At 49.5% G+C, this 17,663-nt stretch overlaps 1 protein-coding gene across 2 annotated transcripts in view; it reads left to right on the forward strand.

Moving 5' to 3' along the window:
• The window catches only part of PDE1C (phosphodiesterase 1C), a gene marked incomplete at both ends in the record, with an annotated part of 288,273 nt that overhangs the window by 42,896 nt on the left and 227,714 nt on the right, over positions 1–17,663 (forward strand). For both annotated transcript variants that reach the window (XM_079786145.1, XM_079786146.1), the window contains one exon: positions 7,130–7,301. In XM_079786145.1, the coding sequence (XP_079642271.1) occupies positions 7,130–7,301 (172 nt within the window). The remainder of the gene's footprint in view (positions 1–7,129; positions 7,302–17,663) is intronic.

Genomic DNA, 17,663 nt, shown 5'->3' on the forward strand with positions numbered 1-17,663 from the left:
GAAAAGATGCAGAACATGCCCTGGCTGGTTTGTTCAGTGGTTAGAGCGTCAGCCCCCGGACTGAAGGGTCACAGGTTTGCAGGTTCGATTCCCGGTCAAGGGCACGTACCTCAGTCGCAGGTTCCCCAACCCCAGTGGGGGCCTGTGTGGGAGGCAACCTATCCAATGTGTCTCTCTCATTGATGTTACTCTCTCTCTCTCCCTCTCCAGCTCTCTCTCTCCCCTCCCTTCCTCTCTCTCCAAATCAATCGCAAAAATACCCTCTGGTGAGGATTAAAAAAAAAAGCCGAACATTCTGCTTGATGTATACTGTGTGTATGTTTGTTTGCTCACAAATAAAGTACAGCGTGATGTACCACCCCGAGCCCTGGGTCGGGGGATGAGAATCTCGGACAAAGTGATCTATTGTTCTCTAACCCTATGGTCTCGGTTATGGATCTCCTGGAGCCTTCCCGTCCTAGTGCTCAGGGGTGTTCCCATGACACGTCCTCCCGGTTGCTGGCTGAAGGTAACAGGTGAGGGCAGGGGGGCCACGCCGCACCCAGCCCTGTCTGCCGCATCTGCTTCTTCCTCTCTCTGCACGCTCAGTGGGGGTGTGTGTGGGGGTGCCGCTGCCGGAGGTCATGGTTCTGGATGCTCGTGGTTCTCAACCTTCCTAATGCTGCGACCCTTTAATACAGTTCCTCATGCTGTGGCAACCTCCAACCATAAAATTATTTTCGTTGCTACTTCCTAACTGTCATTTTGCTACTGTTATGAATCATAATGTAAATATCTGTGTTGCGACCCACAGGTTGAGAACCGCTGCTGTAGAGCCTAAGACCATCGGAAAACACAGATATTTACAGTATGATTCATAACAGTAGCAAAATTACAGTTATGAAGTAGCAACGAAAATAATTTTATGTTTGGGGGTCACCCCAACATGAGGAACTGTATGAAAGGGTTGTGGCATCAGGAAGGTTGAGAACCACTGGCCTAGAATCAACCTGGAGGCCCATGGGGGCCAGACAGGTTGTCTCTGTGAAGAGGGGAGAGGGTTGCTGGCAGGAGCAGAGGGGCGGTGGCGGGAAGGAGACTGCAGGAGGCATTGAGTGGGAGCGGGAACAGGGCAAAGCGAAGGAAAGCTGCGTGGGGAGCCACCTTAGTGTTGGTCCCCCGAAGGCGGCTCCCCTCGGGGCTCGGATGTCACTGAGAGGCCTGTGTGACTCTGTCTGTCTCCATGTTTCCGCTTCTCTTTAGTCAGAAGCATTTCGTGCTTTCAGAAGCAGCTTAAATAAACCGGGGCAGGGAGACCTGTCTTCTTCCTCTCGTCAGAGCAGACCATGCGGTGCCCCGGGGGAAGGCGCTGCCGCAGGTGGAGGGCCGCAGCCAGAGGAGCGTGCGGGACGGCCCCGCCCAGGGAGCGGGGGGCACCTGGGCCGCTGGGACCTCCGGCTCAGACTGGGGAGCAGATGGGGCTGGCTGTGTTTCCTAGGACGTAAACACGGGAACGCTGTACATTGGGTACCTGGTGAGCCCAGCTTCCCACCCTCGTGGCCCATGTTTTAAGCTCTAGCTCTACTGTCTCCTCTTGATTTCTGTCCTAGGGTTTCTCTGCTGAGGCGGAAATTGTCCCACAGTCATTGGTAGTAGATAGGGCTCAGGAATTAACACCCTGTGGGGTTACCCTTGTCGGAGGGATCAGAGTCTGCAGATAAATGCCCCTCCTTCCTTCCTCCGGAGCATCATTCTGAGCATCACCCACAGGTCCCCTGAGGCCTCTGACAGCAATGACACAGGGACGGCAGTCACACGCCCTGCGAAGCGGTACAGTGCTGTTTGAAAGTGGCCTTGGGCTAGCTGTAAGTGTATACTGTGAACTCTAGGGAAAACACTAAAAAATAAAAAATAAAATAAATCAACCAGTATGCTAAGAAAAAGAGCAAATGGAATCATTTAGGATGGTTAATTAAAACCATCAAAGGCCAAAAACAACAACAGCAACAGTGGGATGCAAAAATAGAAACAAAAAATAAGGGCAACAAATAGAAAACAGTAATGAATATGGTAGAAATCTAATTATATCAATAGTTATGAATTTTAATGTTCTAAATGCACAAATTAAAAGACAGAGATTGTGAGAGTGGCTCAGAAAACCAGACCCACCTGTGGTTATCCGCATGAAACTTTAAAGATAAAGACTCATATGGGTTAAAAGTAAATTGCTGGAGAGAAATATCCCATGCTAACACTACTTAAAAGAAAGCAGGAGTAGCTATATTAACTTCAAACAGAGCTGACCTCAAAGCAAGGAAAGACATCAGGGATAAAGAAGGGCGTTGCATAATGCCACTAGGTTAGGCTAATTCTAGGAGAATTTCTCATGGGGGTGTAGCAAATGTTGGTCGTGGGCAAGATGAGGACTTTGATATTGCTAAAGAATAATTTAAAAAATCATACACACACAAAGAGAACATGTGTCAAAGACCTCATTTAACCCATTAACTGATGAAGACACCAGTAAGACCTTCCATCTGGTTTGAAGGAGAAGCCAATGAGCAGGCAAATGCACAAGCCCATCAGGAATGCGTCAGTGAATTTGCTCTGTAGCTGTAAACTGGCCACACTCATCAGTATCAACAGGGCAATAACAAACTGCTTCCCATGGAGCACAACTTACATTGCTAGAAACAAGAATCATGTGCATTTCTATCAGCTCTCTCTGATGTAAGGAACTATAGAATAGCTCCAAGATAACGAAAAATGTGGAGATAAACAAGACAAGCGACTAGACAGGATAGCCACCAAATTTCTCAGCCCATCTTCCTTGGTAATGGAGGGGATGGGAATGGGGGAAAGGGAAAAGGGGCTATTTCTCCAAAGACTGGCTGTAGTCTGAACCAGCCAGGGGCTGTCTTGCATGTTCTGCCTCTGCAAAGCTTCTTGAGAGAGGGACGGCGTGGGAAAGGCTTCCGTATCCAGCACCGAGCTCGGAAGTGCTCAACTCTGTGCGCGAGTACTGGGGGCCAGACCTCGCCCATTCTGTGGATGGTTGTCAGGGGTTAGTGAACTCACCCCCTAGGCACAGCCAATATTCTTAAGTCTTTTCCATGCTGTGCTGTGTTATTCACCTAAAGCAGACTGTTGCCAATAATTTAACTTCTGAAAGAGAGTAATACGGAAATCAATAAACTTCTCCCAATGCCCCATGCCATCCCCGCCTCCTGGCTCTCTCCGGGGTTTGTGCCTTAGGGCCGGTTATAGGAGGGACTACACTATAAACTATTATAATGAGACCCTGTGGCTGGAGCCCAAGTTCTACTTAATGACAGCGTTTATCAGGTCAGTTAACTGGCTGAAACACTCCAGGCCAGGGCTGCGGCTTTGATAGCCCTTCTTTCAGATATTTATTATTAGGGAACAATATTGAGGAAAAATAGACAGAGACTCAGATACCTGTGGGATAGCATGAACCATCCCACCTGGGCATCTGTAAGACCCTTCTCAATGCTCAGGAACAGCTGGCTCTCTCCCTGTCTGTATTATGGAAACCTACCAGTGATTTCTAGATATCTTCTACTGAAATTCCTTCATCACTTTGTGTTGTTTTTTTTTTTTTTAAATTATTTTAGTTCTCTTACTATCATTTGAATGTGGTGAGGACGGCCATTTTTCACTTTGTCATGCTTGAAAACTTACCTGAGTCACGACAGAAGTGCCTGCTGACCTAAGTTTTCTCATTTGAATCGTGTGTGCACCCTCTGCGTGCTTCCTCTTCATGAATATGGAGAGGATCTTCGTCTACGTTTTCTATCTTGAAATGCAGCTTTTCAGCACACGGTTCAGCTGTGGGCCACAGGCAGCTCTGCCCTAGCAGTTTCTCATGGCATCGCCGTCCACCCGGCTGTCCAACACAAACTTCATCCCTCTCTACACTTCTCCCTCCTTTATCCTCTGCACCCAATCCGTTCCCAAGTCTGATGGCTTCTACTTGCTTCTCTCCTAAAGCCACCCTGTCTCTGTGTCTTCACCATCATCAGACTCTGCCAGACCCCGCGCTTTCTCACGGCTGACTTGCCATCTAGCTGATCCCCCCAGTGCTGGGCTCACACACACCTCCCAGGTGGGACATGAGTGACTATATTGCTGGTTCCCAACATGTTCTTGAGCAAAGACCTCCACCCTCTCCCCCAGTTTAAAAACAAAATGAAACAAAACAAAAAAACCACAGACCATCCCATGAGAGTAATTGTTCTCTGGGCTCTCAAAGGTCAAGAGAAACGTAGGCTATTTCCATTTTTTGAGTTTCCCAGAATATTTAAAAAAAGCGAAGAAATGCCAAAATAGCTTAAAAAATTGTGGTGCATTTTAACTGTTCACATTTAACAAATTAATCATTTTTACATGAGAGAAGTATGCAATGTGTTTATGCCTCTCACAAGATAATTGGAAGATTTATTAAAATATCAATTCCTAGTGCTTTATAGATGGTACCATCTGTATATGGGGAACACCTTTAGATGATGTGATGAGCATGCGTGTAACATTTTGGAATGCATCTGGCTACAAACAAAGACCTAAGGTTGTAATAAGTAGGTATATGTCTGACATCAACAAATCTGGGAATCAGGGAATCTGTTCAACTGTGCTGCCAGGGACCCAGGTGTTTCCCACATTTTCACTTTCCCACATGCAAGATGTAGGCTTTTGTCGTAATGCTTGCCACCTCATGGTCACAAGATGGCGGCTGGAGCTCTAACACCGAGTCTTCCTTCCAGTAGGAAGAAGAAAGGAGGGCAAAGGGGAAAAAAATAGGAAGGTCAAGTTTAAAGGGACTAAAATGTTTTTTTTTTTTCTTTTTTCTTTTATTCAGCAAGAGACACTAGCCCCAGGAATTTTCACGTACATTTCATTGGCCAAGATTATAACATGTGGTTAGCCATAGCAGTAAGGGAGTCTGGAAAACTGAGTATGTTGTTTTCTAGCCTCTTTAGAGGAGGAAGACAAGGGAAACGGAAGTGGGGAATGAATGTTGAGCAAATCTTATTTATAGCTTCGACCACAATCTTCTTTTAAACTTGCCAGAGTATCTTTGTAGCTCTTGCTACAACTTTTGAAGGTGTTATCACCTGTCCATTTGGGAGCCCTAATAGAGAGTTAGCTTAGGTCACCTGACCATTCTGATTCACTGATTGAGAAAAATGGTACAAAATCTAGTAGGTGCTTTACATGAATTTGTAGTTTATTTTTTACATTTGCAAATAGTTAAAACTCAGTCACATGTATGTGAGACTTCATTATCTTGTCTACAGATAACATGGGTCTATGGGCCCCTTCACATATCCCCACCGCAGCCTCGCTTAGAAATCTTTAGTCCTTTGGCGCCTGCAGAAGCAATTCGAAAGTGATCAGCATTTCATTCAAGACACTGGACAGTTGGCCCGCCCAGCCTTTGGCCCCATCTCTGGTCACTGCCCCTCTCACTTTGCTCCAGCCCTGATTTTCAAGCTGCTTTCTTAGGCCTCTGAGCCTGGCATGTGACGTTGGCACTGCCTGTTCTTCTCTCTCCCCTGTCTGCGGCGGGTCTGTCCCTGCTTTCGGCCCATTTCGGACGTCCTGGCCCTGTGTGGCTTCCCCCAGGGCCCTGGGCGGAGTGCGGGAGGCCTGCTGGGCCCGGACAGCACTGGGTGTGCATTGCCCATTTATTGCGATTGCTTGCGAGTTGACTAGTTCCCAAGGGAAACATTCCCATTTATCTTCCTATTTCTGGAGCCCAGAATGGAACCTGGCATATGAGGGAATTAATATGTGCGTGTTGAATGAATAAGTAAAAGAGAGAAGGGAAGTGGGCAGGGAGTTTACTATAAGGCCTTAGTAGCACCAGACCTTTGTTCATAAAGATAGATGTGTAGGACTTTTAAAAAGCTGTCTTGCATTTCAGGAGTTGGAGGGGGTCTGCGGGTGGGGGTGGGGAGCTCTGGGCAAAGAGTTTTTACTGTGGTTTTTGCAGGGAGGATCGGGCAAGGCAGGGTGAGCAGGCTTAGCATCGGCTAGTTGAATAATTTCGTGGCTCTGAAGCATAGAGGCTGCCCCTAGTTGTCTGGTGCCTGCCCTGGGTGATTGGAGCTGGTGGACAGTGGCCTGGAAGGTGGACGCTCAGTAAGGGAGGTGATGGGGTGTGGACTCTGGTTTGTGCTTGAAAAGCACGGTCCTGCGAGGTGGGCTCTTCCTGAAGAATTGAGGGGACGGAGGAGGTGAGAGATGAGGAAGGCTAAGGCAAGGGGGCTCAGGCGTGTTATTGGGTTGTCCAGACAAAGCATGTCTGGGATGTGCGTGTATGACAGACGTTAAAGCATCACGTTCACAGACGTTAGAAACGTACTTAATACACGGGGGTTATGTGTTCTGGGAAGGGAGACCGCTGAGGTGAAGTGACATTTCCTTCGTATCAGCTCAAAGGTGCATAATGTCAGTGTAACATCACTGCCGATATCGACCTTGATTGCCTGGCAGATGGAGCCCTGTTTTGTGACATCCTGTCCATTTCATGCCTGCCTTTCACATTCATTTAATGTCGGAGGTGTCGGCAGGGTGGGCTGGCAGCACACACTCAGTGTCATTTCCTGGGTCCTGATCTTCCAGAAGGACAAACCTGCCTGTGCTGAGTTCTAGTGCTTAGAGGTGGGGCCCTCTTCGGGGGGATGTTTCCATGGAAGGGAGTCCTGAAACCCGGGCCTTGGGCAAGCTGAGTTCATAGGGGAGACTTGTGTCTGAACATCCCTACTGTTCTCTGAAATAGTAGTCTTTTGTAGACTTGGATAAATATATTCATACACACCCACAGCTCTGTCAGGAGTCGGAGTTGATCACCCCTGAAATAAGACAGAATATATATAATACCCATTATACTAGCTGTGAGTCAAACTATCCAGAGTGTTGGCCTATTTTCTGCATAGAAATGAAAAAATTAACTTTTTACTCCAGAAATTGCCTGACCAGTATCCTTGAGAGCCCTCTGATGTTGGTAGTGATTGTGAGAAATATGTACATTTCCCTGCTCTGCTTTTGAAATCCTGCCTTGGGCAAGGCAGGGCATGGGATTGGTGGGTCCTTCAACTGCACCCCCTTGTCCCCCCTCATGCTTCAGGGTCCAAGTCGCAGAACTGTCTGTGGAACTCCATCATCGACGGGCTCACAGGGAACGTCAAGGAGAAGCCACGGCCAACGATTGTCCACGACCCCCGGCCCCCGGAGCAGATCCTCGCCGATGAGCTGCCCCAGCTCGATAGCCCGGAAGCCTTGGTGAAGACGTCCTTCAGGTTTGCACCCCAGCTGGTTCTTTCTTATTCGCTTTGGAGTTATTTCCACCCAGTTGGATGCGTCGTCAGCGTGGCCAGCGGATCACCTCATGCGTTTCCACTGAGTAAATTAGCATTGAGGAGCGAGTGTTGGGATGCATGCGCGCTGGACTTCTGGCTGGGTTTCCTGAATGTGGTGAAGATCACATCAGTAGTTAAGTTGCTGTTGGCATTTAATTGGTATTGGCATTTAAATGCTGAGGCAAAGGATTTACTGAAGTTGGCAATTTGAATTGGATTAATGAGTCTTTTGCTTCAAAGGAGGATGACGCATGGAGATAAGTGCGCGGAGAAAAAGCACGCGGGGGAAATGAATGCAGCCCTGCGCCTTTAGAGTCTTCTGTGGGGGGGTTGGGAGGGGTGGAGTGGGGTAGGGAGGTTTCTGGTTGTGAGAGATGTGCGAGGTGCTGCCTCCAGAAAGGAAGGGAGCATCTCGCGTGGCTTCCGAGCGGCTGTTTGCTCTGTTCTGGCTTTTCCTTCAGGCTTGCACCCTCCTGCAAAGGCCTCCCGTGTTTTCTTTCTGGTTTGTACTCCACTTTCATCACGACAGTGTCCCTCACCTTCTCACCATGTTAAATGGGAACCGGTCTGCGTATGGATGAAGCGCATAAAATGATTTCTTTTTTCCAAATGGGCCTTGCAAATTCACATTTGAAATACACGGAAGTACTGGTATCAGAAGTTCAGATTTAATGATTTTGCTGGCCTGCCTTCCTCCCGTCCTTTCTCCTGGTTACCCTAATTTTACTTCTTTCATTAGGCAATGCTTTCATATTCTCCACACGGCTAGTAGAACATAGAAAGCTCATAGAACGTCTCTTCCCCCCACCCCCCAACAGTGCAGACACCCCTTGGAGTCCATGAAATGTATTTGAAAAATGTGCTCTCTTGCGTCCAGGTGATGTGTGTAATCGCTCAGTAAAAGCCATTTCATTGTGTGAAGGTTCTCAGTGGAGGTTGAATTATAGATGAGTTCTGAAAAGGAGTGATGAATAGGGGTTGGATTTCTTTATAGAATGTGGTGGACGCAGTGGCGGAACGAGAATTGCAAGGCAAACGCTTTTATTATTCATAGTATGGGTATAAGTTTTAAACAAAATAAAACCCATTGAAGTAGAGAGAAGCACAGCCCATAAACCTGCGATTCTCCGCGGTTCCCTGTGGTGGAGGGTGCGGGGTGCGGGGAATGCCGTTCTGGGTCTGTGTGTTCTCGTCTTGGAGTATGCGGTGGGGTCAACCCCTTCACGTACAGTCTTCTCGTAGCTACTCATCCCAGACCAGGTTCGTCATAAACAGCTACGGAGTTACAGGCTGGCCGGACCCCACCCATGCACGAATTCATGCACCGGGCCTCTAATACACACACACACACACACACACACACACACACACACACACACACTGAGTGGCCAGATTATTATGCGTTCAGAGATCATAATAATCTGGCCACTCAGTGTATGTTGCTATGTTCATCTGCTATGTCCAGGAACTGTACATCCATTTGCTTGTTTAATCCTCCCAAACCCTGGCAAGGGGAGTCATGTTGTCCCGCGTGTACAGGTCAGGAAACTGAGTCTCACAGAGATCAAGCAGCTCACTCAAAGTCACCCAGCAGGTGGCAGAGCTGGAAATGTGAACCCAGTCCACACCACCGACTCCAAAGCTACGCCCTCTCTAACCTGCTCACCTTGGCTCTTGTGCTTCCGGGTTCGCTGGTGGTGGAATAAGAGTGTGATGTGGAGTTTGTACACACACACACACACACACACACACTTTGATGCTTCTTCTGTGAGACTGACCCTGTTCTGTTACACTGAATCCCTTTTCTAGTCTAAACTTAGGCTTTGAATGCACCTGCCCTTTTTGGATAGGAGCCCCTTCGGTGCTTCTCAAACTTCATGTCTCACAAAGTCCGTGGGGGATCCTATCACACACAGACGCAGACTCACTGGGTCTGGCTCACAGCCTGGGACTCGGCATTTCTAACCAGCTCCCATGGCACGCGATGGCCCGAGGACCCCCTCTGAGGAGAGAGGCATGGGCTTTGGAATACCACGGCTGTGCGTTTGCCAACACTCCTCTAAACTACGTCGTTTGAGTCACGGTTTGGAGTCTCAGTTTCCCCATTTTACAAATGGAGACAGTGAAATAGCAGCACAGGCCTTGGGGACGGTTACTAGGGTTCAGTGGGCTAATGTCAGGACAGCCCCCAGTTCCTTCCCTCCCAGTTTTCAGAACCGTGTTTAGGAGGGGATTGAGCCTCCACGCCTTGACACCCCCTCTCCGGTGCCGGGTTGTGCAGAGAACCCCGGCTGCGAATGGGAGCAAGGCCGGCCACTGGCCTGGTCTCCTTGGACGGCAGTGGGAATGCTGAAGCCATCCAGGGCGTTGGCCATCTCGGTTACTTCCCTTGAATTGTCTGGCTCCCAACCGAGGTTGAGTTGGCAGGTTTTGGTAATTGTGCGTTTGGGAGAGGAGCACGCTCACTCCCTGGAGAATGACTGGGGGCCCGATGAGCCTCTCTTCCCACGTCGAATGGACTTATTTGGGCTTTGGCAAAAGCGCTCCTGGTTCTATACATAGCTTCCTGAGAATACATTGCAGAGAGCAGAGCTGCGCTGAGCCAACACCCTCCGCTACGGATGAGATTAAGGCCTTGTCAGGTCCCATTTAATGGATTGTGTTTTCCACGCAGAATTAAATCATTGAACTCATCCTCATTTTGGCGTTTGGCAGTCATTTTTCCACCCGGGGCTGCTGCCAAGAAGCCGGTTTCTGACTGGATTACTTTCAGGAAATGTGCAATCTGGCTGGTGATGCGGTGTGGCGTGGGGTGGCGTCCCCTGCAGCTTCGGACCCCACCCCGGGATGAGTCATAGGTTAAAATTCCCTGTTAGCTCATGGGAAGTCTGGTCACACATCTTTCTCCATCACTGTGTGTTGGTCACCCACTGGGAACTTCGGGGACACCTGCTTCCCTGACTCAGTGCTGCCTCCTGCAGTTGACATTTCCCGCTGTAGTCTCCGCTAATCCACATCAGTGGAGTCTTCCTCAAGTTTGCTAATGGAACAATGAAAGAATGAATTCTGAGGCTAAGGGAACAATGAGAGAATGAATTTTTAAAGTTCAGGGGAGTTTCTTTTGCGTGTTGGCTTCCCACAAGGCAAATATTTAGGCTTCTCGTTGTAAAAAGTAAATTTTTATGGACCGATTTTCCACTGTTGGGAGTTAACAAAGCCATTTCTCTCGCCTTCTTCCTGGTCCTTCATTTTGGAAAAGAAGGGGTTTATTTTCGCAGCAGCCCTGTGGATGCATCGTCCATCCGGGCAGCATATTTGACCCAGGGCCCCAGCTTCTGGGCGAGGAAATTGTCCCTGTGATGGCTGATGCGGTGTTTCCCAAGGGCACACCCGCCAATGACTGAGAGTGTCAGGGATGCTAAGGCTGGCTGCTCCTGGGGGCTGGGGGCCTCCTTTGATGGTGACATTGGCTCAGGGACTCCCTGATGGCCTTGCTGAACTTTCCTTAGAACTGCACTGTGGACTAAGACACTGCTACCCGACTTTCCGTCCTCTCCTTCACTGGGGCTCAGACCTGCATCCCAGCTCTCCCCGTCTCCCCAGCTCCTTCCCCGTTTTCTCTTGCACGTGTTCCCCCTGGTCAGTTTCTTGCATGTCCAATTCTGTCTGGGCATCTGCTCTTCAGAGGCCCCTGGCTAACACAGTTTCCCACCGTGCGGCGATCTCGGCTGGCCCACGCGGCCCGCTCCGTGCTGTGGGCACGGCTTTCAGGCTCCTGGCCCAGACAGCCTGGCCCAGGCCTCCCTTTCAGTTTATGTTTTACGTTTGATGCTGTATCTCCCCTCGGGCTCTAGGGGTGGGGTTTGCATGGGACAGGCCACAGTTTTCTTTAGCATCTTGTACTTTTATTTTAGAGACGTAGCTGAAGCATTGGGGTTAACTAAAGAAACTGCACCATAAAAGGGGATACTTTTAAATCATACCCCAACACGACTGTTTCTCTTGTCCAAGGGAAGGAAGTATCTTAAACGTTGAACTCTGTCCAGACGGTTCGCTCATGGACACACCCTCCGGTTCCCAGCCAGCAGACCTGTCTCCAAGGCTCACTTCCCCTAGGGAGGGCATCCCTCTTCAAACCAAACACATCTCACCCCGCTACGAGGGGACCCAGGGTTCCACACACGGGAACGGGGCTCATCTTCGGTGCCCCCCACCCGCCCTCATAATAACTCCCAGCAGCGCCTTTGACAGAGGTGAAGTGATTCACCCACAGGGAGGAGCGGGAGCTTTGCACGGTCAGGGGGAGGGAGGCTGGGAACTTCCATCCGAATCTCTCCGTCAGTGAGTGTGGGCCCACCCGGGCTTCCTGATGACCACAGGAACTTCTGCCATAGGCCTGTGGTCGGCAAACTGCGGCTCGCGAGCCACATGCGGCTCTTTGGCCCCTTGAGTGTGGCTCTTCCACAAAATACCACGGCCTGGGTGAGTCTATTTTGAAGAAGTGGCGTTAGAAGTTTAAAAAATTTGGCTCTCAAAAGAAATTTCAATCGTTGTACTGTTGATATTTGGCTCTGTTGACTAACGAGTTTGCCGACCACTGCCCTAGGCTGTGGAGGCCTGGAGTGTACAGGGAGTCCCTGAGGTTTTCTCTAAATGAAGGAAGACACCCCCTCCCCCACCCCCTCCACATGCGTGGATCCCGCTGAGATCTGTTGTGAGTGTGACATGGTTCTGGATACGGTGGTCCAGCCTTCAGCCCTTGGAGACGCGGTCTCCTTGTCAGCCTCGCTGGCCAACCCCCATTCACAATCCCAAGTAGTCTCTGAGGTTCGGCCTCAGGGGCTTGTGGGAGCATCTGAGGCCCATCCAAACCACACAGAACCTGAGAGTTAACTTGAGAAAGCCAACCCCAGACTCCTTCTGCCTGCCTCTCCTGGCCACTGAGTTTACTGGGGTGTAGACCCTCCGGTGTGTGGGTGGGGAGGTGTCCCTCGAGAGACAGAGGACACACCCCTGCCCCTCTCCTGCCCCAGGTTCCCTTCTCCCTGGAATTCCCCAAGCGAGAAAGGCTGGCCTCCTCTCCTGAATTACAGCCTCCTCCCCCCGGAACCCGGCCTTGGGCTAAGGCCTGGTGGTGGATGTGGTGGAGAGACAGATACGGCACCTACGCTGGGAAATAGCTCAAATGCACCCTGGGTTATCCCTTATAAGCTTTTGGTGATGAATGACTTTACTGCTTTTTTTTTTTTTTGCCGTCAAATGAAGGTACCCGACGTAAAAATATAACAAACCCTTGAGTTAAAACTGTGCCCTGTGATGATGCACACCTGCATCGCCCTTGATTGGGGGCCCTGGTCCGCTAGTAACCTCATGGGAACGTGACCCTATGTTTTACTCCGTAGAAATTTTTGTTCCCACTTACAGCGTTGGGACAGCGGTTCTGTCTGCCCTTGCTAACAGGAAAGGAGCGGTTTCCTTCTTATTAGAATCTTTCACGGATCAGATCTCCCTCCCACTCAAGTGCACAGGCTGCCGTCACATCCTGTGGCTGGCTGGAGCCACGCGGAGAGACCTGGACCGACTCATGCCCCATCCCTGGACCGCACACAGACCCCTGAGTGTGTTGAGTGGCACGTGGCGTGGCTGTGAGACCGACCACCTGGGCCATGCAGGATGGGCCGGGTCGGAGGCAGGAGGACTTGGCCTGTATGGAAGGAACTGTTGGATTTGCCTCTGAGGCCCTGGAAGGGAGACAGTGCAGGAAAAGTGAACTCGGGACCAAATGTGGGGGGGCCTTGCTTACCATGGAGGATGGTTTGTTCTCACTCCCCAGGCCCAGATCTCTGGAGCCCTTGGAAACCTTTGGGGAATCCAGAAGAAGACTGCATATGGTCTCCTTAAGTTACAGAATTAGGGCTTATATTTCCACTAGAGGCCCGGTGCATGAAACTCGTGCACTCGGGGTGGGGGTCCCTCAGCCTGGCCTGCACCCTCTCCCAGTGTGGGAGCCCTAGGGGAATGTCCGACTGATGGCTTAGGCCCTCTCCAGGCCTAAACCATCCGTCAGACATCCTTAGCGCTGCCACGGATGCCACCACCACTGCGCTCGCCAGCCGTGAGCCTGGCTTCTGGCTGAGCAGCGCTCCCCCTTTGGGAGCTCACTGACCACCAGGGGGCAGCTCCTGCATTCAGCATCTGCCCCTGGGTGGTCATTTTGCTTCATAGCAACCCGTCATTCTGCCGTTCGGTCGCTTTGCATATTAGCCTTTTATTATATGGGATGTCTCAGACCCAACACATAGAGCATCCAAAGAAAGGTTCCTGGGCTGCGGCAGAGAGGGAGGAATGGGGTGGGAGAACAGCCTGGGTGTGAACACCTATGGGGCCTGGAGAGTGCAAGGGCAATTTGGGGAAAAAATTGTGAAAAGTACATTTTCCCACATGGATTGGAGCAGAGACTATTTTTTTTTTTACTTCTAAATGCAGTAGTAGCTAAGGTATAGATTAGACAGCCCCATGACTGTCGCCTAGTGGTCCCCATTCATTGATTACTGTTCAGTGCAGCTGGAAGTGATTGGTGGGATGAATGACGTCGGGACCCTGGAGGTCAGTTACGCTGGGAAGGGTTGCTGTTTGAACAAGAGCTGCAGCCATGCCTGTGCTCCTTTGGAAGAGGTGCTAGCGCTGGTCAGGGGGCGGGGCTCCGGTGCTGGGAGGCGGGCACACTGCAGTCTGCCCAATGGCATGACTCATGCGCTCTGCAGAGTCAGACAGGGAGGTGTCAGTCAAATGGCAGACTTGGATTAGGGGTTCAAACCTCTGATCTGTTCATCATTTTTATTCTCTGAAAATGGCCCAGGCTTAGAATTAGAAAAGGGTGTACGAAGGGGTGCTGCATTATATTAATTAAATTATGTTTCTCCAATGCTCCGCTGCTCCTTCTGTGCTCAGTTATGTCTAGGAGGGAGGGAGGGAGGGAGAGAGGGAGAGAGAAAGAGAGAGATCCACTTAAGAGAAAGTAGACCATACAAATTCTAAAATTATTTACCTTTCCAACACATTGAACAATTCCAGTGGCATCACCAGCAGCCTCAAGCGAATCCCCTCCGCTGTGAGTTCATCTTCTCCCGGTTGAAAACCTTGCATTTTACGACACTGAGGGGTCTCTATTCTTTTCAGATTTATTTTCTACCTCCGATTTCAGTGGTTCTCAATCCGGGCCGCACAGCATGAACCGGCACCCTGGGGTGGGGGCAGCCCGGGCAGCTGCTGGCTTTCAAAGCTCCTGTGGTTGTGCCGAGTCCCCAGTCCTGGGAGCCGGTGCTCCCCGGCACCGCAGGCTCCCTCCGGCCTCCCCTCCTCCCCTGCATCCCCCACATCCCGTTTCCCTTGGTGTCTGCTGCTGCCTCCGGGGCCATTTTTCTAACGGCCACCACGGCCTCTCCTGACCACGTCCCCGGCGCAGGCCTCGCTTCTTCGCGTTTATGGGCACCGGTGTCTGGAGTGTCGCAGCGATCGCAGGATGCGCTGTCCCACCCCGGGAGAGGCCATATGTCCCTGCCATTTAGGATAACCGGAGGGTCACCAAATGTCCCTTATGCTGTCTCCCTCCAAGAGCCAGTCCAACAGAACGTAAGCCGATTGCGTGCTTTTTCTGGGGAATGCGGAACGTGGACGTGTCAGGAGCCTGCCAGGTGCTGGCTGTTTTTCCTCATCTTCCAAAGGCGGCGTGTTTCCCACACCTTCTGGATAAACTGACTTGGAGGCATCGCCTCCGTTTCTTAGTCACCAGTCCTCTTTTCTCCATTCTTTCCAAAATGAAATTTCATCCTAAAAATAATATGCTTCCCTTGTAGAACATTTGATCAGTGATAACATGTAAAAAATCCTGACTATTAACTGTACTATCATTTGGCATCCTTCCTGAAGTCTTTGTATCTATGGCTTATCCTTACAGTTGCAATTATGGCACAGATACGATTTTATATCCTATTTTTTTCCTGAACATTTTATCGTAAGCTTTTTTTTTTTTTATATTGCCACATAATGTGTGTGTGTGTGTGTGTGTGTGTGTGAATGTATGTTGGACATTTAAGTTCCCAGCTTTTCTCTCTTTAAAGGAATGCTATGATAAAAATCTTCAGGCACCTGGATATTGCTATATTTTAAAAAAACATGTCTGTATTGATTCAGAGAGAGGAAGGGAGAGGGAGATAAACATCAATAATGAGAGAATCATTGACTGGCTGTCTCCTGCACGTCTCCTACTGGGCATGTCCCCTGACCTGGAATCCAACCGTGACCTCCTGGTTCATGGGTCAATGCTCAACCACTGAGCCACACCGGCTGGTCGATATTGCCATATTTTAAGCTGCATCCATAGGTCGAGAACTCCAAGTGGAAACACTGGTTCAAAGGGCATCTTCACTCTTTATGAACCACACTGAAGAAGGAGCCCTGAGGAGCCCCCTCCCATGGGCTTCCAGAACAATGGCATTTGACTGAGCCTTGAAGGCAAGACAGGTAGCTCCTTTCATGGTTAGGCTTTACGAGGAGGGGAGAGCAAGTTCCAGTGAGAGGAAGTAGCTTTCGCAAAAGCACAGGGGTCAGAGAACGTTTAGGGACTGCTACTAGGAAGTCTGGTGGTTTAAAAGAATAATAATAATAAAGCCACCAGCTTTACTTCTGTCTTATGAGAAGTCTCAGGGATTCAAAGTCCACTCATGTCCCCACTCTGCCCAGGTATCCTGCAGTATCCCCCTCGTCCTCCAGAGGGCGATAGAAAACACGGTGGGAATTTTGGTTGTCACAATGCCTGGAGGTGGGGGCTGAGGGAGGACTTTAACATCCTAACATACAAAGGACCGTCCAACACCAGGAGAAATTGTTCTGCCCAAATGCCAGTAGCAGCCCCATTGAGAACCTCCTGCCAGAACCGACCAAATTGCTTTGGGAGATTTTCTACTCCCCCCAAACTCCCCACATCTTCTCCTTCCTCTCTTTCTAAAATTTCTTCCTGGGAAAATGCGAGTAGCTGGAGATCTAAAAGCTAAATGATAATCTTGTTCTCAGATTGGAAACAGTTTATATTTATTATTTTTTTGCTGCAAACAGTGAGCACCAAAATAGTGGGAACCACCATCCTGGGCGTCAGACATTGGGACTTTCAGCCCTGCCTCTGCCACCAGCTATTGCTAGGGTTCTGGGCGAGTTGATCAGTTCGCTAGTTTGTAACATGGGACCAATAATACCCGTTTCAGAATTATTGTGAAAATAAAATAAATAGAGATAGATGAATGTATACAGTGGTAAAGTACTATACTAGTGCAACATGAGGCATTATTTTGAACAGTTACTAGTAATAATCATTTTATAATAATTAACCATTACAATTATAGGTATTATTAACAACACCCACATAAGCATTAATAATCACATGAAAATCACCCAAAATGATGATAATAAATTATCATTGCTTTGTACTTTAAGGTACATGTAACAAGCAGTTTTGAAAGAAACACTCCTTTGGATTTGAGAGTGAGAACGTTGCCAGGCCGGAATCCCCGTGTCCGGCTGCTGTCGTTGACTTTTTCAGCGTGTATGTTGCAGCTGGTCTGCCGGGGGGGAGGGTGGGAGGGAGGAGGGGTGAAAAGGGACGGTTTGGAAGTTGTCAGCTCAGCCGAAGCATCGCCCTGCTGTTCTGCCGTCAGTAAGTAGTTACACCCTGGGCAGTATCTCCGTCATTACTTTCCCCTTTTCCATTCTCTCCAGCTGTGAGTTTGGCTCCAGTCCTCGGCACCTCTCACCTTCCCACCACAATAGCCTCTCCAGTGGCCTCGCTGCCTTTAGAGTCTCCTCGTCCAACCCAGTCTGCATGAAAAACCCTCGGTGTCTCCCCAGCGCCTACAACATCTGTGCTCAGCGGAGGCAATGGGAGACATTGTTGAATCAAAGTAATTTGTTACTGCTGGTAATTGGAGAGCAGAAGCCTGTGAATAATTTATTCTCTCTTTGTTTTACTCTTTAGAAACCAATTAGAGCAAGGTTCACTGTATCATTGCTGTCTAGCGTGGGAGAAGAAGGGTGGAGTTAGAGCCAATGCGTGGAAAAATCCCGAATAATGCCCGGATGTGCCTGCAGACAGTGCCGCTCATCATTTATGTTTTGGGAGAGAATAGTTGAGAACCAGTAGCCTGAAGAATAAAAGCCATGTCGTTCCTTCGAATATCATAAAAGGGATGTGTGATCTGGTCCTTATTTTGTCTTGATCCTTCCCTCCCACCACCTCACCTCTCTTGCCAT

This window comes from Cnephaeus nilssonii (assembly GCF_951640355.1).
Source record: "Cnephaeus nilssonii genome assembly, chromosome: 12".
Taxonomy (NCBI): domain Eukaryota; kingdom Metazoa; phylum Chordata; class Mammalia; order Chiroptera; family Vespertilionidae; genus Cnephaeus; species Cnephaeus nilssonii.